This window comes from Macrotis lagotis, chromosome 5 (genome assembly GCF_037893015.1).
Source record: "Macrotis lagotis isolate mMagLag1 chromosome 5, bilby.v1.9.chrom.fasta, whole genome shotgun sequence".
NCBI lineage: Eukaryota > Metazoa > Chordata > Mammalia > Peramelemorphia > Peramelidae > Macrotis > Macrotis lagotis.
The window spans coordinates 98,799,970-98,826,039 of record NC_133662.1 but is presented as its reverse complement, the minus strand read 5'-3'; the positions used below and the strand labels follow the sequence as shown (position 1 = coordinate 98,826,039).

The window sequence follows — 26,070 nt, the reverse complement described above, 5'->3', positions numbered from 1 at the left end:
TGTATCTCCTTCAGTGGAATATAAATTCTTTGAGAAAAAAACCATTGTTTCATTATATCTAGGAACCCCCCCCCCCCATTGCCTTACAATGCCTGTTTAGCATATAATAGGTACATAGTAATTGTTTGTTACTTGATGTCTTGTTAGATATCTGGAACCCTAGTGCTGGTAATTCTTTAATAACCAGCAATCTGGGAGGGAAAATCTATTCATGACATACTTTTAATTTTCATCTGTATTATTAAATTTAGACAGTCAACACAACAAATCAGTCCTTGATTTTTATTGCTACTGATTCCCAAGGAGTAAGTGTTCACACAGAAAATTTAATATTTAGCTCTCCTGAGCTGGTTCAATTTGGCTCTAGCACACCTATGGATATAGCTATGGTTTCATTAGGGAAAATACTCCCTCCAGTCTTGCAGGTTATAGCCCAACTATGCTCTCTTATCCAATAGGTCTCTTGATAGTTTATTCCCTTTACTTATCTGCAGGGATACAAGCAACAATTCAGATTGTATGTTTAGCCAGTTATCCACAGATTTGTAGCTCTTGCTACATCACCAAACCTTTTTATTTCCATTCATAATTGTCTCTGGAAATACTTTTTTAAAGATTTCTTCTAAAATTGATAGTTACAACGTACTTTCTTCCTGTCTTTTGGTCTAGCCTTTAACTTAGTATTTTGAAGATAATTTTACCACATTATGAGAAAGAATGTTGTTGTTGTTGTTGTTGTTGTTTTTAAAATGGGCTTTCTTTCAGGGAGATGTTTGCAGTCATTATGAACCTTGAATAATTTCCCAATATTAGGATAACCCATCCTCCTCAAGTTGTTCCATTTTGGCCCAGATCATTATCCATGTACATTAATGAACAAGTTCTAAAATATTGTCCTTCCCACCGAATTTCTTGAATTCTGAAATGGGCATTCTTCATCAAGTTGATTTTATATATTTGGAGAGATAAACCAAAGGAGATTGTAGATTTCCTTTGGGAGGTTTTGCAGTGATCCAACTATATTTAGCACTCTGACTACACTTATCTTGAGTACCTCATGTTATCTGAGAAATCCCTCTTCCACTCTGACTGAATATTTTTCACAGAATTAAATGTGGGGAAAATTAAGTAGGGGAATCACCCCTTAGTGTAGGAGAATTTTTTAGGCAATTTTTTGTCATATTGAATGAAATGTCACCAAGAATAAGCACAGCGGATCTTATATCTTTTTTTGCATGTTTTTAGTCAATTGTGTGACTATAAAGATACACAAAGCTAAATCATTGCTATTCCTTTTTAATTTTTTCCTCAAAGATGCACTCAGTGTACATGTTATTGTTTGAAGGCATATAGGACCTTAGTTATTAATAGTTTTACTAAATTATAGTTGATTTGAAAACTCAGTAAAGGAGGTACTGAGATATAAAAAAAGACAAAAATGAAATAACTATTCCAAGCCTTGAAGGAACTAAATTTTCCTTGGTATGTAGTACATACAAAAAGAACTAATATAATGAAGAACAGAGCACTAATAACTGCAGTGGGCTCGAGAGATTTATTGACCTGGAGGTGCCACCTTGGATAAGCCTTGAAGTGAGGTTTAGACTTTGAAAGGTAGAGGGAATTCATTTTTATTACTGAGAATAATCTCCACAAATCAAAGTGAGGGAAAGAATTCTAAACTCAGCAAACAAGCAGCAATTTACTTTGTCACAATGTAAAGTTCTTGCAGCAGAATAGTATGAAACAAATTTGGAAAGAGAATTTTAGAGTCAGGTTTTGGAAGGTTTCAGGTGCCTAGTAATAGAGAACTCTTGCTGCTTTGAAAGTAGAGGAAAGGGGCAGGTAGGTGGTGCAGTGGATGGAGCACCAGGTCTGGAGTCAGGAGGACCTGAGTTCAAATTCAGCCTCAGACACTGAATAATTACCTAGCTATGTGACCTTGGGCAAGTCACTTAATCCCATTGCCTTACCACCACCCCCCCCAAACAAAGAAAGAAAGTAGAGGCAACATGGTCAGACCCATGCTCTAGAAAGAGAGATTTAGTTATTCATTTGAGGAATGGATTAAAGGGCAAAAATTAATATAAATTGAGAGACAAGTAGACTATTGCAGCAAGCAATTAATCCATTTGAGAGATGATGAGGGCCTAAACTAAGTATCTTGAGAGTAGAGAAAGAAAAAAGATGAAATGATGTTATACACTTTCTTCATAAATCAGTTTTTCATATCAACATAAATTTTTTAGATCTTAATGAAAAACAAATTTTAATTACTCTTTGGTAAATTATTATTTTTGTACAGAAATTAGGCTCACTTTTTATATTATGTTGCTAGTGTTGCTTCTCTCTGACTTATCAGTTGTTTAACTTTGAGATTTGTAAGGTCATAGATTTGAAGTTATAAATGTCTGTAAGGAATATTCCAGTTACCGTATTTTTCAAATGGAGAAAATGAGTCTCAGAGAAGCCAAATAACTTATCCTAAGATTGCCTGGTATCAGAATCAGGATTTGATTTGTATTAATGTTTGATAACACAACAAAACTCATCTTTGATACTATTTTCAAAGTTTTTTCTATTGTTGAAAATTATTTTTCTAATGAATTTTATTTTCATGCTAATGATTCTTATTCATATTCAGTATTTCAGACTTGTTAACAGATTCTGTTACTGTTATACGTAACAAAAAGTCAACTATCTAAAATATACAAATACTAATAATGAAATATTAACTAGAAAGTTTTGGAAAAATGAAGAAATGATAAATAAAAGTGCTAGTTTGCTAAATTGAATTTAGTCAGTGAATTATTTAATAATAACAAATAAACAAATATTTTAAATCATTGATAGATTTTACTTTTACATTGTGTAATGTTATTAATAAAAGTTAACAAGATCATACTTTTTTAAGGAATTTCATTTTATTAATAAGCTAGAAAATACTTTGATCATCACAGAATCTCATGTCTGTTGTAAAATACATTAAAATATAGACAAAGAAAATCTACACATTTATGAACTGCTGTATCAGAAAGGCATCATAAATTTTAAAATATAAAAAGCAGTCATTATTGTTTATGCAAACAATGTCAGACCCTTACCCCAACTATAATATAAAGATACTCAGAAGTCCAATTATATTTGATTTAGCTCTAAAAATTTCAGAATTGCTACTGGACCTGCTGAGTAGTATTCCTCTGCAGAGAGATGGTTCATTTGAATGCACTTCTGTATTAAAAAAAAAGCATATTTTATTAGGTTCCCCCCCTTTATTAGATTTGTCCAACATTTTCTGTTCTATTTTGTGTCATTCATTTCCCATGGATGTAGAGTACAATTATAAAGCAATTTAAAACACTTATTATTGAAGATAGTTTATAAATGGTTAGATAATCTTCTTGTTTTTAGTTTTTGTGATTTCTAATTATTAAACAGACTGTATTTTTTCCAGAAAGTGATAATATATAGATATATACAAATTTAAAAAAATATTGTGATGTAATAAACAGAGTAAGATCATCATCCTTCCATTTTCATCTTAAGTTTTCTCAGCTTTTCATTAAAACATTAGAAATATAATTTAACTATGCAACAAACCTATTTGAAATGGCACTTTGAACCTTCAAAAATAGAATTGCATTTTTTCCCATAACAATTTCAATATATTATGAGTAGGCAATAAGAAATTAAATGAGAATTTTGGAGGAGTTTTGTGGATGCCAGAGCTGTCACAAAGAGAGCAGCATATAGACACGGAAGAAATTTAGAAACTCAGAAATGCATAAAATATGTGTATAATTGTAAAATATCAACATATTTTATCTTTTAATCCTATAATTCAGATTCTTCTGGTATAAAGGGAAAATCATAAAATTTTATATGACTAGAACCCTGCTCCCCATAACTTATGTACTGTGGAAGGGATGACTATTTATTAACTAATAAAGACTTGAATGATGCCTAAAGTCTTTTTTTTTTTTTGGCTTAAACATTCTGTAATTGATATTTCCCCTCTTTCAAAAATTAAATACACAAGATTACAGAAAATTGTGGGAAAGCTTTCTTTTTCTTGCCAAATCATGAGTTTCATCTTTTAGCTTTCCCTTGAATTTCTTTGTTTTATTATCTTCTTAGGTAGCTGTATAGTAAGCAGTATATAAATGAAAGTGTTAGCAGTTAATGCCTTAAAATAGGCTAAGAGACCAACCTCTGTTCTGTTATATGACTGAAGTTTTATATATTTTATATATATACATATATATATATATATATATATCTTTAATGGGCAAATGTTTTCTAAAAAAAGATAAAACATAAGCTATATAAACCTTCCTATTTAAATTAGAAATATTTTTACTGTTTTAAAATTTTTGTTAGAATAACACTTTCCTTAGAGCAAATCCCTTTTTCTGACCCTCCCCTGGCCTCTCCATTGAAGTCATCTCTTGTAACAAAGTTAAAAAGAGAAAGAAGGAAAAAAAGTAGTTTAGCAAAACTAATTATTAATCACATTGATTTTATGTAATAGTATATAGGCTCATCCACATCTTAAGTTGGTACCCTTTTGCAGAAAAGATGGAGGATGCATTTTCTTATCTCCGTAGACACATGTCATAATTACATAGCAATCATTTTGAGTTTTAAATTCTTTTTTTAAATTTACATTGTTGTAGTTGTTTATTTTTTCTTCATGGTTCCCAATTTACTGTGTATCTGTTCATCCTGTCTTTTCTTCACATGCTTCTCAAAATTCTTGTTAATCATTTTTCTAATGAAAGTAATATTTCATTTAATTCATGTTCTATAAATTGTTTAGCCTCCTTAACATTCCTTGTTTCCAAATCTTTGCTATTACAAAAAGTGTTGCTATGAATGTTTTGGTGTTAATGTGATTTCCCCCCCACCTTAAATTTCTTTGAGTTATATGCCTGAAAATGGATTCTCTTGCTAAAAGCATGTGAGCTTTTTAGTCTCTTTTTAATAAAATAACATAATTCCCATTCATTTTCCAGAATGAATGAACCATATTAGATATCCATTAATTAATTTTAAGCAATTAGCCAACCAATTTATCAGCAAGTATTTATTAGAAATCTAATATAAAAGATTCTTTTTGTTTCCACATGAACTCCTATACCAGGGAACCCTTGACTCTGAATAAGGTTTTTTATATTATAAAATGAAATACAAAAAACGACAAGGAAACCCAATTATAATGCAATATAAATATGCAAAATGTTAGAAAAATAAGTTCATGGACCATGTTATGTTGCTCCAAATTTTACTGTTTTCAAGGCCCTGTAAGAAGTATTAAGTAGACGAATGTACTACCCTCAAGATTATGAGTGACATTTGATAGAGGGCTAGATTTTGAGGGGGGGGAAACAAGTTTTGTTTTGGATATATATAAAATAAAAAGAAGTGCTTCAAAGACAGAATTCATGTGCCTGATGTGCGTGAATATCAAGAAAAGTAATCTGAACAAGATTGAAATGGGAAAAGAATCAAGAAAAAATAATATCAAGAAAATCCAGGGAGGGGCCAAGGTGCTACAGAGAGGTCAAGAATTATTTGGAATATGTTCTGCATGTAATTATATATGTACATATTATGTCCCTGATAGGAACAGTTTTATTTTCTTCTTTGAATCCTCTATGTCTGGTATGGTTTCAGGTATTATATGGGTGTTTGATTGATTGACTATAAAATATTTTATTCGTGTTACATCATTGGAGAAAGCTGTTCCAAAAAGAGGAATAGGGCCAGTAGTAATCCTTTTAAAGAGAAGGAAAGTGAATCTCCATAAAGGTAAATTACTTTACCATGGTCTCAAGTTTTCCCCTAGAAAACAATTTTTTTTCCCCATTTCAACATACTGTTTTTTGTTTTTGTTTTTGTTTTTAACAAGGCAATGGACTTAAGTGACTTGTCCAAGGTCACACAGTTAAGTAAGTATTAAGCGTTTGAGGCCAGATTTGAGCTCCAAGTCTCTTGACTCCAGGACTAGTATTCTATCCACTGTACCTAAACCAACTGTCACCCCACCCCCCACTTTTTTTTTTAAAGCAAAATACATGCTTTTAACTCTTTGGTAAGAATCATCCTGTGTTTCTTTTTATCAGTTTGTTTTCTTCTATCAATATTTCTGCTATTGCTACCCTCTTACCTCACGGTCTTCAACATTTTAAAAATTATTTTAATTGTCTTTTTGTACTGTTTGTGTACTAGATTTTGTATGTGGTTACTGGCTGACTAAAGGAAATTAGTCATAAAGTGTGGCTGATAAAAGTTAACCTGTAGATATTTAACCCAATTATAAAATAGTTATGAGATGGTTATTACTAAATAATTTTTTTCTTTTTTGTTATGATCTTATTCAGCTTGTGAACCTACATATACAAAAGATTTTCACTATGACAAAAGTTAAATTTATATTAAAATTCAGATGTGATTAAACAATGGGTAAATTATAAAAATGATAGCTCATATTAATCATAAAATAGTTAAAATTATGTGATTTTGAGAATAGATATAGAAAAACAGTTTTGTGAAAGTACAGCATTCATTTAGGTTAAAAACACTGTAGAGTTCAACCAAAATAGCATATACCTAACATACCTGCTATTAAGGAGAATGAGGCTAGCAGATCTTTTGATCTTGGGACTTTTGAGTTTCTGTGGGCTAAGCCATTAGGGTATCCACACTTAGTTCAACATCTATATGGTAAGCCCTTGAGAGAAGGGGATACCAACATGCCTAAGGAAGGATAATGCAAAGCTCCTGTACTATTTTCTAGTGGAATAGGGTCTATACATTTAACTTAATGGACTAATTAAATAGGTAGACCCAGTCTTTAAAAATGAAATAAAATAATAATACTAGAAAACTTAAGAATAAATCGACCTTTTTTAAACTATCAATTAAAAATGAAGAACTATCTTCTCTAAAGAAAAAACACTAGAGGTAATTCCACTAAAGTTGAGGTAAGGCAAAGATGTCCAGTTTTACCACTGTTATTTAATAGAGGTCCAAAACCTGATATTTGAAGCAAAAAAAGATACAGAGGAGCAAAGTATTCCACATATGTATTAGCCTGTTTGATCACAACAACCTGTGAATTAGATAGTCAACATTATCTTCTTTTTAAAAATGGGGGAACTGTAGCTATGCAAAAATAGACTTTGTGTTAGGGCACACAAACCTCAATCATATGTAGAATGGCAGAAATATTAAATGCATACTTTTCAGATCATGGTGCAATAAAATTTAAGTCTAATAAAAGGCAATGGAAAGTTAGACTAAAAATTAGTTGGAAAATAAAGTATTCCTAAAGAATGAGTGAGTCAAAAGGCAACTCTCTGTAGAAACAATCAGTAATTTCATCAAAAATAATGACAATGAGACAACATAGCAAAATTTATGGGATGCATCCAAAGCAGTCATTGGGGGAAATTTTATATCTAAATGCTCACATGAATAAAACAGAAAAAAGAAGAGATCAATGAATTGGATATTAAAACAACTACATAAAAGAACAAATTAAAAAAATCCTCAAAAAAATCCTCAAATACTAAATTTAAAATCTTAAATATTTTTATCTTTGAAATTTACAATTTTTCCCTTAATCTCGCTTCCCTCCACCCCCCCACACAAGACAGTCTGTTTGTTAGTCTTTACATTGTTTCCATGCTATACAGTGATCTAAATTGAATGTGTTGAGAGAGAAATCACATCCTTGAGGGAAAAAAAATAAACTATAAGAGATAGCAAAATTTCATACTAACAGTTTATTTTTAAATTAACTTTGTTCAAACTCCACAATTCTTTTTCTGGATATAGATGGTATTCTCCAATGCAGATACCCCAGAATTGTCCCTGATTTTCGCACTGATGGAATGAGCAAACCCCATTAAGACTGATTATCAACCCCATGTTGCTGTGGTGGTGTAAAATATTCTTCTGGTTCTGCTCAGCTTACTCAGCATCAGTTCATGCAGATCTTTCCAGGCTTCTCTGAATTCCCATCCCTCCTGGCTTCTATTAGAGCAACAGTGTTCTATAACAGACACATACCACAATTTGCTCAGCCAGTCCCCAATTGATGGACACTCACTCAATTTCCAATTCTTTGCTACCACAAACAGAATTGCTATGAATATGTCCTATCTGACCACATAGCCCAGTCTGAGATTGTACATCAGAGATGTTTTAATTTGCATTTCTCTAATAAGTAATGATTTAGAACAATTTTTCATATGACTGAATTGCTTTGATTTCCTCATCTGTAAATTGCTTCTGCATATCCTTTGACCAATTTGTCAGTTGGGGAATGCTTTATACATACATATATATATATATTTGACTCACTTCTTTATAGATTTTAGAACGAGTCATTTGTCAGATATACTAGTTGTAAAAATTGTTTCCCAATTTGCTACATTTCTTTTGATCTTAGTTACAGTAACTTTGTGCAAAAGCTTTTTAATTTAATTTAGTCAAAATTATCTAGTTTATTTTTAATGATGTTCTCCATCTCTTCCTTGGTTATAAACTGCTTCCCTTTCCATAGATCTGATGGTTAAACTATTCCTTGATCTCCTAGTTTGCTTATAATATTGTTTTTTTATGTCTAAATCTTATATCCATTTTCATATTATCTTGTTATAGGGTGTGAGGTGTTGGTCTAATCCAAATTTCTGCTATAGTAACTTCCAATTTTCCCAATAGTTTTTATTGAAGAGAGAGTTTTCATCCCCAAAGCTGGACTCTTTGGGTTCATCAAACAGTAGATTGCTCTAATCATTTCCTGCTATTGCACCCAGTCTATTCCACTGATCCTGTTTGTTAGCCAGTACCAGACAGTTTTGATAACCGATGGTTTATAATGTAATTTTAGATTTGGTAGGGCTAAGCCACCTTCTTGTGTCCTTTTTTTTCATTAAGTCCCTTGAAATTCTTGACTTTTTATTTTGCCATACGAATTATAATTTTTTCTAACTCAGTAATTTTTTGAATTTTGATTGATAAGGGCACTAAATAAGTAGTTTAATTTAGATAGAATTATCATCTTCATTATATTACCTCGACCTATCCATGAGCTATTGACATTTGTCCAGTTTTTAAAATCTGATTTTATTTGTGAGAGTAGTGTCTTGTAGTTGTTTTCGTAGTGTTTCTGAGTCTGCCTTGGCAGGTAGACTCCCAAGTATTTTATATTGTCTCAAGTTATTTTTGAATGGGATTTCTCTTTCTAGCTCTTTCTGCTGTATCTTGCTAGATCGATCGATCTATCTATCTATCTATCTATCTATAGATATAGATAGATAGATAGATATATAAATGATGAGGATTTATGAGGGTTTATTTTATATCCTATGACTTTGCTAAAATTGGTAATTATTTCTAGTAGTTTTTAAGATGATTTTTTAAGATTTTCTAGATATGCCATCATATCGTCTGCAAAGTGAGAATTTTGTTTCTTCCCAGTTCTTCAATTTCTTTTTCTTCTCTTATTGCTGAAGCTAGCATTTCTAACACAGTATTGAATAGTAGTGGCAATAATGGGCATCCTTGTTACGTCCCTGTTCTTATTGGGAATTCCTCTAGCTTATTCCCATTGCATATAATGCTTGTTGATGGTTTCAGATAGATACTGTTTATCATTCTAAGGAACAATCCATTTATTCCTATGCTCTCTAGTGTTTTTAGTAGGAATGGGTGTTATATTTTGTCAAAGGCTTTTTCAGCATCTATTGATATAATCGTATGATTTCTGATAGGTTTGTTATTGATATAGTTAATTAAACTAACCATTTTCCTAATATTGAACCAACCCTGCATTCCTAGGATAAATCCTATTTGGTCATAATGTGTTATCCTAGTGATAATTTGCTGTAATTGCTTTGCTCAAAGATTTTATTTAAGATTTTTGCATCTATTTTCATTAGGGAGATAGCTCTATAATTTTCTTTTTCTGTTTTCACTCTTCCTGCTTTAAGTATCAGAACCATATTGGTGTCATAGAAAGAGTTACACCGAGTTCAGTTCTCACCTATTTTGCCAAAGAGTTTATAAATGTTTGATAGAATTCACTTGTGGATCTGTCTGACCCTGGAGATTTTTCCTTAGGGAGTTCAGTAATGGTTTGTTGAATTTCCTTTTCTAGATACAGATTGGGTTGTTCAAGTATTTAATTTCCTCTTCATTTAACCTAGGCAACTTATATTTTTGTAAATTTTCATCCATTTTATTTAGATTATCAAATTTATTAGCATTCAGTTGGTCAAAATAATTCTGCATTGTTAACTTTAATTTCTTCCTCATTGTGGTGAGTTCACCTTTTTCATTTATGATACTGGCAATTTGGTTTTCTACTTCCTTTTAAAAATCAAATTAACTAGAGGTTTATCCATTTTATTGGTTTTTTTCATAGCACCAACTCTTGGTTTTATTTATTAATTAAATATTTTTCTTGCTTTTGATTTTACTAATTTCTCCTTTAGTTTTTAGAATTCTTAATTTGGTATTTAATTGGGGGGAGGTTAATTTGTTCTTTCTCTGATTTTTTTTTAGTTGTTTAGTTCATTGATTTCCTCTTTCTCCAATTTATTCATGTAAACATTTAAAGATGTAATATATCCCCTGACAACTGCCTTGGCTGTATTCCATAATTTTTGGTATGTTGTCTCATTATTGTCATTATCTAGATTGACATCATTAATTCTTTCTGTAATTTGTTGTTTGATCCACTCATTCTTTAAAATGAGGTTATTTCATTTCCAATTAATTTTAGGTCTACCTCTCCCTGGCCCATTAGCACGTGTGTTTTTTATTGCATTATGATCTGAGAAGGATGTATTCATTATTTTTGCCTTTCTGCATTTGATTATTAGGTTTTTATGTCCTAGTACATGATGAATTTTTGTGTAAGTGCCATGTACTGCAGGAAAAAAAGTATTCTCCTTTATATCCACATTCAGCTTTCTTCAGAGGTCTAACATGTCTAAGTTTTCTAACAATCTATTTACCTCCTTAACTTACTTCTTGTTTATTTTATGGCTAGATTTTCCTAAGTCAGAGAGCAGGAGGTTGACGTTACTCACAAGTAGAGTTTTGCTGTCTGTGTCTTCCTGTAACTCCTTAAATTTCTCCTCTAAGAATTTGGATGCTATAGCACTTAGTACATACATATTTAGTATTGAAATTACTTTGTTGTCTATGGTACCTGTTAGGAGGACATAGTTTCCATATCTATCTCTTTGCTGCTTTGTATAAGGTAAGGATTACTACTACCCCTGCTTTTTTCACTTCACCTGAAGCAAAATATATTTTACTTTAACCTTTTACCTTTACTCTTTATGCATCTATCTGCTTCAGATGAGTTTCTTGTAAGCAGCATATTGTAGGATTTTGGCTTTTAATCCAGTCTATTCACTTATGTTTTATGGGAGAGTTCATCCCATTCACATTCATAGTTATAATTACTAACACGTTATTGCCCCCTTTTTTGCACTTTATCCATATTTCCCAGTATTTTGTTTCTGAATATCATCACTTTCAGTGTGTTTTCCCCCCTTTTATCCAGTCCCACTCCCCTTTCTTTCCCCTTTCCCTTTGCTCCTTCTTCCTTCTGTTAGTTCATCCCCCCCCCCCCCCCCCCCCCCCCCACTGCTTTCCCCTTTTAATACTTGAAAAGTAAGATAAGTTTCTCAACATAATTGAGCCTGTTTTAACTTTAGGCCTAATCTGATGAGAGTAAGTTGTTTCAGGCAGTTCTTATGTCCTCCCTTCTTCTCCTCTATTGCAATTGGTCCTTTATACCTCTTTATGTAATTTAATTCACCCCATTCAGTCTCCTCCATCTTCCCATCTCTTTTCTTTTTCCCCCTTTATAAGATTATATTGTTTTTACATCATTCTATCAGAGTCACAGATAAGTCATGAGTGTCCATCACTTCTGGTTAAGTATAGTCTCTGTAATAGAGTTACAATTCTCAAGAGTTATGGGAATCTTTCTCCCTGGTGGGGTTAAAGCCAGTTTTATCTTATTAGATAGCAGTTTTTTCTTTACTTTTTTTTTTAACCTTTTTATATATGTCTCTTGAGTCTCCTTTTTTTTTTGTAGTTTTTTTTGCAAGGCAAATGGAGCTAAGTGGCTTGCCCAAAGCCACACAGCTAGGTAATTATTAAGTGTCTGGGGCCGGAGTTGAACTGAGGTACTCCTGACTTCAGGGCTGGTACTCTATTCACTTCTCCACTTAGCTTCCCCTGAGTCTCCCTTTTCATGTCCAAATTTTCTATTTATCTCTAGGTCTTTTTATCAGGATGATTTGGAAGTCTCCTAATTTGTTAAATGTCCATCTTTTCCCCTGATAAAAAAAGACTCAGCTGGGGCGGCTAGGTGGCGTGGTGGATAAAGCACCGGCCCTGGAGTCAGGAGTACCTGGGCTCAAATCCGGTCTCAGACATTTAATAATTACCTAGCTGTGTGGCCTTGGGCAAGCCACTTAAACCCATTGCCTAGCAAAAACCTTAAAAAAAAAAAAGACTCAGCTTTGCTGGATAGTGGATTCTTGGCTGTATTCCAATATCCCTTGCTCTTCAGAATATCTCATTCCAGGCCCTATGATCCCTTAATGTTGATGCAGCCAGGTCCTGTGAATCCTTACTGTGGCCCCTTGGTGTCTAAATTGTTTCTTTCTGGCTGCTTGTAGGATTTTCTCTTTTATCTGATAGTTTTGGTATTTGGCCATAATATTCCTTGGTGTTTTCTTTTTAGGATCCCTTTCTGTATGGGGATTGATGTATTCTTTTAATAGTTATTTTGCCCTCTGGTTCTATGAGATCAGGGCAGTTTTCCATCTTTGTAATATTACATCCAGGCTTTTTTTTCTCTTCAGTGTTTTCAAGAAGCCCAGTGATTCTTAGGTTGACTCTCTTGGTTCTGTTCTCGAGTTCAATGATTTTGCTGAAGTAGTATTTTAAATTTTTGCCTATTTATGTTTTTTTTTCTTTTTTTTAAATTTACTTTTATAAAGATATTGTTTGAGTTTTACAACCCTCCCCCCCCAATCTTGCTTCCCTCCCCCCACCCCTCCACAGAAAGCATGCTGTCAGTCTTTACTTTGTTTCCATGTTGTACCTTGATCCAAATTGGGTGTGATGAGAGAGAAATCATATCCTTAAAGAAGAGAAGTCTAAGGTAACAAGATCAGACAATAAGATATCTGTTTTTTCCTAAATTAAAGGGAATAGTCCTTGCACTTTGTTCAAACTCCACAGCTACTTATCTGGATACAGATGACACTCTCCTTTGCAGACAGCCTAGTATTGTTCCCAATTGTTGCACTGATGGAATGAGCAAGTCCTTCAAGGTTGAACATCACTCCCATGTTGCTCTTAGGGTATGCAGTGTTTTTCTGGTTCTGCTCATCTCACTCAGCATCAGTTCATGCAAATCCCTCCAGCTTCCCTGAAATCCCGTTCCTCCTAGTTTCTAATAGAACAATAGTGTTCCATGACATACATGTACCACAGTTTGCTAAGCCATTCCCCAATGGAAGGACATTTACTTGATTTCCAATTCTTTGCCACCACAAACAGGGCTGCTATAAATATTTTTGTACAAGTAATGTTTTTACCCTTTTTCATCATCTCTTCAGGGTATAGACCCAGTAGTGGTATTGCTGGGTCAAAGGGTATGCACATTTTTGTTGCCCTGTTTTCGTTTATTTCAACAGATTCTTAGTGTCTCATGAAGGCATTAGTTTCTATAGATTCCATTTTTTTTTGTTAGAGATTTTTCTTCCTTTACCTATTGCAACTCCTTTGCTAATTGGTTAGTTCTATTTTTGAAGGACTTTTTCCATTTGCCCCAAGTGTAGTTTTGAGAGAATTTTTTTCTTTTTGTATTTGTCCAATTGTCCCAAGTGTAGTTTTGAGAGAATTTTTTTCTTTTTGTATTTGTCCAATTGTATTTCCTAAGATTTTGTTTTCCTGTTGTGAGATGTTAATTTTCTCTTGCAAGGTGTCAATTTTCTCTTGAGTTTCTTTTTCCAATTGGAAACTCCTTAATTTTTTTCCTAGGATGTCTTTCTGGGCTGGAGGCCAGTTAATATTCTCCTTAGAAGTTCTAGATCTCTCCGGGTTAGGATATGTGTTTTCAAAGTAGCTTTCAATAGTGTGTTCCCCCCCCCCCCTTTTCACTGGCCTTTCTTCATTTTCCTAGGATCTTGTATTGGGGAGGGGTTGGCTCACAGAGGCTTGATTTTAAGAACCTTTCTCACTGGGTTTAGTAACTCTGTGGGCTGGCCAGTAGGGGGTGCTGGTTGCTCTCCTTCCCGTGTCTGTTGTCTTGATTTAAGACCCCTCCATGAGCCTGGGGGGGGGGTGTGGCTCAGCTGGATACTATTATCCTGGGAGGAGAATGTTAATCTCTCCATTCAGTGGAGCACGTTTGCTGCCCACACCTGAGTCTGGGGGATGGGGGTGGAAGGTGGAGGGACTATTACTGTGTTTATTCTGGGAAGAGGGCTCTTCTGAAAGTATGGAGCTCACACCCTGAGTTGAGGGGATCAATGTCAAGCCCTCTGCAACTCTTTGGAACTTGCCCTTCCACCCCACTGGAACTTCCTAGATCTCTGCTCCCATAACCAAAGACTCTGCGGTCCCACAGTCAAAGCTTCCTTGGCTGATCTTAGGTTAGTTTGGCTCTCACCCTGTCCCCCACTGACTCTCTGCCCTGTGCCCCTGGAGACAGACATTTTGGTAGATGTTCTTTTCTTAGTTTTTATTTCTGGGGTTTTCAATTGGATTTCTGTTAAGAGGTTTTCATATTATTTCTGAGGGTAAGCCAGGAGCCCATAACACAGTGCCTGTCTTGTCTCTACCATCTTTGCCGGAATTGGAAAATTAAAAATCTTGACAATCAAAGGAGTGTAATAAAATTGAAAGTAAAGCTATTGATCTAATAAGTGAAATGAAGAATTGTATTTTGAAAAAAAACCAATGAATATATATTATATATATATATATAATATATATATAAACATGTAACTGTATATGTAATTATGTATATTAACACAGATACACAAATACACACACACACACACACACACACACATATATATGGGAAAAGAGAACAATAAAAGATCTAATTTCTGTTTTGGACAAAATATGATTACATACCTCACCAACCCTCATAAAGCAAAATTCTTTTGTACCTGAATATTTTCTAATTAATATTCATTTATTAATCATTAATTGAAAGTTGTCATCCTTGACCTAAATAAAATATATCATAGTTCAGAGATCTGTTTATGTGCATATATACATGCAAACTGAGAGCAGAGGAAGAAGAATTTAAAATACAAAGGAAGTTATTGGCACTAAGGCAGATATGTTCATTAGAGTATCCTCTGAGTCAGGTGTCTAATAAATATTGTTAGATATCTTTAGAGAGCTTATTGGCATCCCGGGTTGACACTGGTTTATCAAGGGTTAGTCTAGCCATTATGAGTGATCACATTAGCTTCATCAACTGGATTGACATTTTAGGTTTATTCTTTCAATTATTGTATTTAAGTTTGTTTAATTTTACAGGTTCAATGAAATTTGTATATCTTCTAATTTAGACCTGGATTTTGAAAAGCATGTAAAGTTATTTCTTCCAGATGTAGCTTTTAAATTTGATAGTTAAGTTCACTGCATCTTAACTAATTTTTTAACCTAGCAACTTCCTTCCAAAAAAGCTGTTTTTTAATATCAAATTAGGTGTTCCTTTGGTGATATTCTTCAAAAAATATTACTATCAAAAATATACATTTGTTTAATGATTTTCTCCTAATTTCCTGTATGTTTTGTCTGTTAGTCAAGTAGAATTGAAGTCTTTGGGAGCAGAGACCACTAGGCTTCTGTGTTTCTTTCCCAAGTGTTTAGCACAGTACTTTTAACATAGTATAAGTGTTTAATAAATTCTTTTTTATTATTTATTCATTCATTTATATTTCTTTTGAAGCTAACAGATCTTGATTAGAAAATCATCTTAATAAAGAAAGGGGAAAGGGAACAAACATTTTATGTGGCACTGTCATTTACTGTAGAAATAACTGTTCCTAATGCAGATGTACCCAAGTATATCACTTCTATTATTAGCTTGGCAGACTGAACAGCTTGGAGTCAGGAAGATCAGATACTTAATAGCTATGTAGCTAGTCACAATCTTAGTTCACCTATCGCAACCAAAAAGGGATAAAATAAGCTGTATGGATTGAATGAGATAATACTGTATGGTCCTCAGCATGGTGACTTGACATGTAAGAATGCCACATAAAATGTTTGTAAATGACAGTGGATCCTATAGTGATTTAAGAGTTCTGTTGATTAGATATAATTGTTTATTTGTAAGATATTTACTGATTTGGATATGTTAAGATATCTTTTGAATAGTTTTGTATTAGAATGTCAGAAAATGTTACTGTCTCTCCTCGACTAGGTAAGATTTAATAACTTCTTAGCTGTTTTTCTTGTATTTTTTACTGATCTCTCTCTCCTTATGAGTAATATATCAGTTTACCTGCAAGAAAGGATACCATACATATTAAAGTTTTTTTGATTTACTTTTTTTTTCTTCTAGATGGAGGATTTAATTTAAATTTTCTAATGCTCAGTGGAGGTCACATTTAAGAAACTTATGTGAAATAATCTTTTTCAGGGATCTTACCATAAGTATCTTACACACACACACACACACACACACACACACACACAGACAGTCTTCAGTATAATCACTGCTAAGTTGATTTTCATGTTTATCTACTCTATGATGGAAGATATGATTTTGTAGTATAATTTGTTTCAGAACAAATCAAAAACAGATACAGCTTTCTTAATCTTTTGTGGTTTTTCTAAAGGTTTTTATATAAATGTGACCAGTATTATACTTCTACAACTATAGTAACTACAACTGAATTCTAACATTCTAATTAAAGGAATTCTTAACCTTAGTATTTTGGTTCACTATTGATTCATTATTGATATATACTTCTGGTAAATGATCTGATATGAATATAGATGTGATGTAACTCTCCTGGTAGAGTGAATTGAATGCTATATTCCATATAATAATCACTAATCTTTTCAAATGGCATTATTCAGCAGACAAGATTATTTTCTTAAGGCCTATTAATAATATTCTATCATTTATTTAATTTTCTCTTACTCCTTTAATTTTGACATAGTTTTACTTTTTTACTTTCTTCCTTTTCATAGATTTGTTGGTGGAGGGAGTTGAGAATTTAATTAGTGGTTATTTGACACACATGTTGTTTTGCAATTTAAAGAATTCATACATGTGTATTTTAGGAATAAGGACCTTTTGTAGCAACAAACTCCAGCAATATTTTAGTGTCATGGCTATAGCCTGTATTCTTGACCTCATAGAATTCAAATGCTTAGCAAACTGTATTAAGCTGGAAAGGCTTTGAATTCAAACTTCAATATAGGTTTTCTTTCTGTTGTCTTAATAGCTTTGTAACTATATTTGGAGAGGAGGATCATCACTGTTATTTTTGTCTACAATATTTCTCAATGGTAGTCTATAAAATTCTAAAGGATGATGTAGTGGAACCCCAGGCTCCTTGAAGTATAGACTTTCTCCTTGTAGCATGCACCATTATAATTAGAGTTTTAATGGATATTTAAAATGGATTCTTTTTTTTTTAGGTTTGTTTGTGTTTTTTTTTTTGTTTTTTTTTTTGCAAGGCAATGGGGTTAAGTGGCTTGCCCAAGGCCACACAGCTAGGTAATTATTATGTGTCCGAGGCCAGATTTGAACTCAGCTACTCCTGACCCCAGGGCCGGTGCTCTATCCACTGCGCCACCTAGCTGCCCCTAAAATGGATTCTTGAAATTCTTTTAGATATTTTGCCTAAAGTGATACAAAATAAATGGTTTGAACATGACAATTATTTTTCTCTCATTCATGTAGTGAAATTGCATTTTGCCTTTATTAAGAGATCAACGTTCTCAAAATTATAGAGTTTTGGTATTCTAATGAAACGTTTTACTGTATCCTGAATTTATCCCTCATGGCATTAGGGTTTATTTAAAGGGTTTACTGAATTTTGGTTGACAGAATGGTATTCACTCAGGATACTAAGACAGTATCTGTTGCAGGTTAATTTGTTCTTCCTTTTGATTGAATTTTTTCCCCACTCCTTTACAGATGCTTGTAACTACACCCGAAAAATGGGATGTAGTAACAAGAAAGAGTGTTGGAGATGTAGCCCTTTCTCAACTTGTAAAGCTCCTGATTCTTGATGAAGTACATCTGCTTCATGAAGATAGAGGACCTGTATTGGAAAGTCTAGTTGCACGAACATTACGACAGGTAAGAGGAAGTTATCCCATTTCAGAAACTCATTTGGATAATTGAATGATTTAGATTATTTGAAATGAATCTGTTGTCAGTTTCACTGATATGACTTCCCTTAGTACAGATGACAACACCTCTATAGACAATGGAAGAAAACTTTAATGTGTAGCATTTTATCAGGATTGTAATTTTATTATAAAGAAATGAAAAAATATTTTCTTTTAATTTCTTTAATATTTGAACTGATTTTCTCTATTTTCTAATTATTTTTCCATCATCAAACTTTCCATCATGCAACTTAAAATTTAAATTATATAATAGTAAAATATTGACTTGATAAAATGGAAATTTATTGTATCACTTAAAAAAATAAAATTTATAAGAAAAAGATTATCTCCATTTGATAAACAGTTAAAGAATATAATAGACATTTTTTCAGGGAAGAAATACAAGTTCTTAATAGCCATATGAAAAAGCTATTGACAGCTATATGGAAAATTGCTGTAAGTTGTTAATTAGGGAACTACAAATTAAAACCAATGTAAGGACCTTCCTTGTATCTCTTAGGTTGGTAGTTTCCCTTGAAAAAGTAAATGATAAATGCTAGAAGATCTAGCATTAATATATTGCTAGTGGAACTGTGAACTGGGCCAAGTCATTCTGAAAAATTGATTAGAATTGTGCCCTAACAACTATTAAAGTATACATACTGTTTGACCTGAACCACACTACTTATAAGTCTATATTTGAGTGAGGGGGTGCTGTGCTAAGTTACCAGTCTCACTTTCTCCTCCAGAGCCCTGTGGATGTTAGGCCATCAAGGTTAAGCAGCCTACCTAAAGTCACACAGTATTCAAACTCTCATCCTCCTGACTCCAAGATGAGTCTCCACTGCTTCTTCCCCTGAAAAAATGTTTATTCATATCATAGGTATGGATAGAACACCCATGTTGGAATCAGCAGGATAGGAGTTCGAATTCAGCCTCCAACAATTAGTAGCTGCGTGACCTTAGGCAGGTCACTTAATTCTGATTCTACACTATTTCTAGTCATCCTGATTCATATCTTGCCAGATGACTGTGGTGGAGAAAGTGAGGCTAATGACTTAGCACAGAAACCCCCCACTCAAATCCAGTTCACCTTCTTGTCATGGCATTACCTCCCTGATGTCATGGTCTTCTTCAAGAATGAAGGACAAACACCATTAGGTCTATATACAAAAAAGATCAAAGAATGAGGATATGGAATCAAATGTACAAAAATAATTATACAAGCTTACTTTGCATTGGCAAAACAATTAGAAATTCTGAGCTTCCCACCAATTGGGGAATGACTGAGCAAGTTATATTATATAAATGTGATGGAATATCATTGTACTCTGAGAAATGATTAATGGAATGGTTTCAGAGAAAGGTAAGTATTGCATGAACCAGTGCAGACTGAAGTGAACAGAACCAGGGGAAAACTTTTTCAGGAATAGTGGTATTGTAAAAATAAGCAACTTTGAACAAAATGACCAATCATCATATATGAAGATTCATAGTGACATGTGTTAATTAAGAGGATGATGCTTTCAGAGTGCAGACTGAGTCATTTTGTTGGACATGGACATTTCAGAAATTTATTTTTCTTAACTACATGGATTTATAACACAGGTTTTGTTTTTCTTCCTTTGCTGATGAGTGGCTGTTTGTTCTTGCTTTCTCAATGAAGATGGAGGAGAAAGAGCTGGAAAGGGAGAAGCTAGACTTCTGTGGATTGACAAATAATTTAATTTGAAAAAAGAAATAATATTCCATATCTTCTAAATTGTTACCGAGTACTTATATGTTGTTTTGGTACATGAAAAAATGAGTTTTGCTCTCTTGGTTTATTTGTTATTCTCATTTCTTTTCTCTTTATGAATAAAATGAAACCAAATCATTGACTTAGTAGATTTATTTTATTCAATCTTTGTAATGTGATTAGATTGAAGGTGAAATTAGGAATTTTTAATCTAGGGTGAGATTATGCTTCTGTTTTCTAGAAAATGTTTTTAACAGATTGTGAACATAATAATTCTTGATAACCCAACCCTCATGTTGAATTGCTTGCTGCATTGCTGTCGTTGAAGTAAGAAGTCATGCAAAGGATTGTTGTTAATATGATATCAGACAATATGTCTGTAATAACAATCTGACAATAAATCTGATGAAAACCATGACAAAAATCACATTAGTTTATGTGGTAAAACTGTACATGTACCCACAGACTTAAGTTTATAAATTGACTTTGTTATAAAAGTTGTTTTTATTTTTTATATTTTTGGGGGTTTGCAAGGCAACAGGGTTAAATGAATTGCCCAAGGTCACACAGCTAGGTAATTATTAAATATTTGAGGTTGAATTTGAACTCAGGTCCTCCCAACTCTAGGCCCAGTGCTCTATCTGAAAACTTGTTTTTAGATCAATTTTTTGCAACTTAAACAGCAAAATCATTGATATTAGCTGTGGTTAGTTTTTCATGCTAATTCATAAAAGGTATAATGTCCTAGAAATATTGATCATTTACAAGGAATATAATAATACCAAAGAGTTTTGAATTCTGATAAGTTCATAAATTAAGAAATAAATAATTTGTGTATAACTTGAATTTTCTTTCTTAAAAAAAAAAGTCTAGTAACATTTAAACAAGCATCAAGTGTCTACTATATGTCAGATATTGTGACATACAAAAATTCCTATCCTGGGGTTGACGTAGGGCAGAGTGATGGCAGTGGGATGTGCACAGATAAATAGATTCCAACTTTAATTGTTGGAGGGTCTGGTTTGCCTCTTTTAGAAGATTGTACTTGGCCTGAATCTGGGGGAAAGCTATCAATTCTTTTCAGCAAATAGTAATTAAGTCCTGCTGACTTGCAGACACTGTGTTTCATGGGGTCAAGGTAAAGAAGGGAGAGCATTTTAGCCTTGGGGAACAATTTGGGCAAAGGCACAGAATTGGAAAATGGTTCAACCCTACATTTGTTTATGAAGTTAAGGGAACATTTCATAGCTACTCATGACATGGATAGTAATTTGATTTATTACAAGAGAAAGGCACATTTATGTGGGGACTCCTTGTGCTAGTGAGTCTGTGATACAGATTAGGGCCTCCAATATTTAGGACATGTAGCAAAAAGGGGAGGTCTCATGGAAGGAGTAGAGGGCAGTCTCCTCCCAAATGGGAGCAGCATGGGGAGGAGAAAGGGAGTAGTGGTTAAGGGGAGTACAAGAGGGAGCAGGAGGGCTTGGGAATGGAGAATGCTTTGCTTATCTGAATGGGTCTCACTTGCACAATCGGTTTATCAATCTGGGCTAGACTGGCCTGAGAATTAGCTTCAAGGCACTGAAAGTTTAATAAACTTCCATTGTAAAAAATTACTATTATGTAAGCTTTGGAGGTCTTCATCTCTGGAAAATAGGGCATCTCAAGAAAACAAGTTCAGGGGGCCAATTGACACAGGTAATTCAAGGGTATAAGGAAACAATAGTAAGAAACAGTTAAAAATTTATGATATAATTACTAATAATTGGGCTCAAAGACGGGCTCAAATATCCAAAAAGAGTTCTTTTTTTTTATCTTCAAAGTGTTTGACCCTCACCAGGAAAATGCCTTATGAATATCCTCTTTCAGGAGAGAACTTCTATACTGAGTATTTTATTTTTCTTCTGAGATTCTTTGTATGATTGATATCTTAGATTTCTGGAAAGAGATAAGGGATATTTTCTATAAATTTATATGGGAGCAAAGTTTTAAATATTCAAGGATTCTAATACTTGGAGAAGGTGGAATGGATGGGCAGGTGATGTCTCCCTTTTTGCAGGTGTATATAAACTTATTTTTGCTGTATTTGTTTTCTAACAAGCAGTGTCAATTAACTTGCAAACTATCATGTTTCCAGTTACAAAAATTCTAGATAGCAAACAGTCTCATATGAATATCGGAAGTATTATGACAGCCACAAACTTGACTTTATAGAATAAATCATAATGGTCATCTGACCCTGTCATAGCATTTCAGTCTTAGCAAGTTTAAAAACAGATCCCCGCCCCGCCCCCCCATTTCTATTGAAGTCATCACATGTTCCCTCCAGTCATTAAAGTTCATAACCTTGGAGTTGTCTTTATGACTCTCCATACCATTCTCTTACAACTCACTATCAGGCAGTCAATCATTATTCTACACTTATTCATTAAATTTTTATTCTGTTTTGGATTAAGTGTTAAAGATTCATGTCTTTGAATTCTAGTGCTTTACACATAGAAGATGCTTTATAAATGTTTCTTGAATTGAATTTATTTAAGACTTCACCCTACAGTAATATTCTGTTTATGTTACTAGGAAGAAGGAGAATGATGTTGCATCATGGCACAGGAAATTCTTTTGTCAAAATTTCATATAATAAGAGAAAGTTTGGGAGAGATTTTGCTTTAGTTTAATAATTTAGTTTTAAATATCTGAGAGGTATTAGAATATAGAAAACTTCTTTTTCCATTGCCCTTTTAATTCTTTCTTCCTTATCAAGAATTACTATCATTGCACTGGGATTAATTATTTTAATTAGGAACATAGAAGTAGAAGGGAAAAACTAAGTCATAGGATCATAAGATCTTTGTTTTAGTGATGGAAGAGGCCTTCAAGGCTATGAAGTCCAGCCCCTGCATTTCTGAAGCTAAGAGAAATTAAGTGATTTACCATATTCCCCCATGTATAAGACACACCTTAATTTTTGGGACCTGAAATTTGAAAAAAAAGTACAAAGTTATTGAACTCAAGTTTTATTCATCATAAAATTCACATAGCTCCTCATCACTGTCAAAACTCCAATCCATTAGCTCATCCTTTGATGACTCACTGTCTTAGGAAAGACTCTGACTGCTCTCCTGCCTGGGCTCTGGTCTTTGGTTGACCACAAGCACTCCCTGGGCAAGTCTGGTCCATGGATGCATGCTTAATTCATTGTTTCATGAACCTGAAGCACCAGTTGTGTCTTCCTTTGAAATCAGTCACTTCTTTTTCATCAGCAGTAATTGCCTCCTGCTGAACCATCGTTGTGGACACAGGAATTTCAATAGCACTTTTCAATTCCCTCTCTAAATCAGGCCATTTGGCTGACCTGCCTCTCATGGTCTTCTTCTGACTATGCATTTTCAGCAGGGTTTCTTCTTCCCATAGCCAGGTTTGGATTGTTTTCTTAGTTGGAGAAGGATCAAACTTATGTTCAGCAACACAATTTCCATTCACTTTTGCAAACTGGATCACTTTGAACTTGAATTTATCACCGTATGAAAATCTATTCTGAGCCATTTCTGGGCAGAACATGGCAAAACTTAATATACCAGTAACAAATGCAAAACAATGAGCACAAAGCCAACAAGCATGGAAAAGTATTAAATCCAAGTTAAAACTACAACATTGAACACAAAAACTAGCCCAAAAAAGTGAGAAATGCAAGGAAAAGAATGTACAGCTACTGTATAAGACGCTGCCAATTTGTAGATGCCAAATTTTTTTAAGAAGGGTGCATCTTATACATGGAGGAATATGGTAAATAGGGTTGAGTGGAGGGGCATTTGAAAAATCTTTTTAAGTTGATGGATCTTAAATCAGAATTGTTGTACCTCAGCCAATTTTTAGTCAAACTTGGGCCAATTTCAAAAGTCTAGGAAAGACTAATAAGTACAGACGATAGCATCATTAAAATGTTAGAGCTGGAAACTATGTCAGTGTTTATAACTACAAAAGTGTGAAAGAAATCAAAAGCTATTATTACCTTGGAAGTCAAATTAAAAATGTTAATATGGTTGAGGTGACTTCAAGTTGCAGAAAACTTAAGGGTAGAGCTTTTTTCATTGCCATTTCACACAATACGTAAGATTCAGTTAATTTCAGACTTGATATTTTCATTTTGTAGTTTTAATTGTAGTTTATATATTCTAATAATAAATACTATTTATGTTTCCTTTCAGCACTTTTCTTACTTTTGATTTTCTTTCATTATGTTTAAAATTCTTCTTGAATACATATGATTTTTAATATATTGGAGACAATACCTTTTTGGGTTATAGATTGTACAGCAACAGGAAAGGGGAATGGAACACTAAGATAGCTAACTAATTATATAATGGGACTCTATGGGAAAATAGAATTTAGTATGCAGTCTGTTTCAGTAAACCATCATTCTTTTTATTAAAATTAATCAGTATTTAATGCTATTTCCAGTAGATGGTAGTATTGTATTCAGCATAGTAGCATTTTCAGGGAGGCACTCTTGGCATAATATGGAAAATAAAGAATTTTGAAAATTTTTATACTGTGGGCTTGTAGTTTCAATCAGTTTTAAGTCCTTATTTATACTTCAGAGAAATTAAAGTAATAGACATGGGAAAAACTGCAATTAACTTAAACTGAAATTAATTTAAAATTTAGCACTGAGATGATTTGGAATCCTTATATTTTTAGGTCAGTTCAGAAAGGATAAAATAGGTTTTCCTCCCATTCATTAAAGTCTCTTACAAAATTTTGTTTTGTTTGGACCCCAAAGAAGAATGTCATATGTTTCTGTGTTATTATTTTACATGTGTCTTTGCATCTAAGAGTTTATACCTGAATAACTAGTATATAAAAATAAAGGTGTGATAAAAATATTGACATAAATGAAAGGCATATTATGCCTTTTAATGCAAGTTTTAATGTATAGATGATTTAAATTGACTTTTATTAGAAAATTTTCTAGTTTCTCTTCCAAGATATTATAGATTTAACATCAAAAGAATTTTTAAAATAACACTTGCATTTGATGGTTCAATTGTGTAGTTACAATAGTAACAGAAATGTAAAGCTAATTAGATCTACTTTTTTCTCAAATAAAAATGAGCATAATTCCATAATGTCAACATCCTATGATTTATTAGGATGCAATCTCCTGAGGACAAGGACTGTTTAATTTTTGTTTCATATTTTAATAATGGACAATGCCTTACTGTAGTCCCTTCTTTTTTTTTTTACTTTTTTGCAAGGCAATGGGGTTAAGTGATTTGCTCAAGATCACACAGCTAGGTGATTATTAAGTGTCTGAGGCTGGATTTGAACACAGGTCCTCCTGACTTCACATAGTCACTTTTTTAAAAATGCATGTTGAATGATTGATTTTAGGTTTTCAAAGGATATTAATAATTTTTTTTTCTGTTCTTAGCTATTGAGGTTTGTTTAACTCCTTAAGTTCCTTTTGTTTTCTGATTGTTTTATTGTTAGAATTTTCATTATTGCAGTGATCTGTTTAGTGTGACTTGGCCATACAGGTCCTAACAAAACATTTATTATCTTTATTTGAAAAAAAACCTGTTGTGAAGCAGTGATAATGGTATTGATAGGGTGGATATAGTAGTACAATATCATTAAAAAAAAATTGGCAAAGAGCCCAGTCCATAACCTTTTTGGGGATTTTTTTCTTGTTTTTTATACACAGCTAAGTGAATATTAAGCATCCAAAAACAGATTTGAATTAGGGTCCTCCTGACTCTGGGGCCAGTGGTCTATCCATAGGCATATGCTCAACAGACATAAATGTTAAATTCATGTAAATCTAAGTAAATGAACAATAAATTTTTGCATTAGATCAACAAATAAGTTTACACATTGGAAAAATAAAAGGGAGTGGAAAAAGCAGTAAT

General features: G+C 33.1%; 1 protein-coding gene across 6 annotated transcripts in view; it reads left to right on the top strand.

Moving 5' to 3' along the window:
• Positions 1-26,070, top strand: part of ASCC3 (activating signal cointegrator 1 complex subunit 3) — a 379,520-nt gene that overhangs the window by 89,741 nt on the left and 263,709 nt on the right. For all 6 annotated transcript variants that reach the window (XM_074187242.1, XM_074187239.1, XM_074187240.1 and 3 more), the window contains one exon: positions 18,227-18,391. In XM_074187242.1, the coding sequence (XP_074043343.1) occupies positions 18,227-18,391 (165 nt within the window). The remainder of the gene's footprint in view (positions 1-18,226; positions 18,392-26,070) is intronic.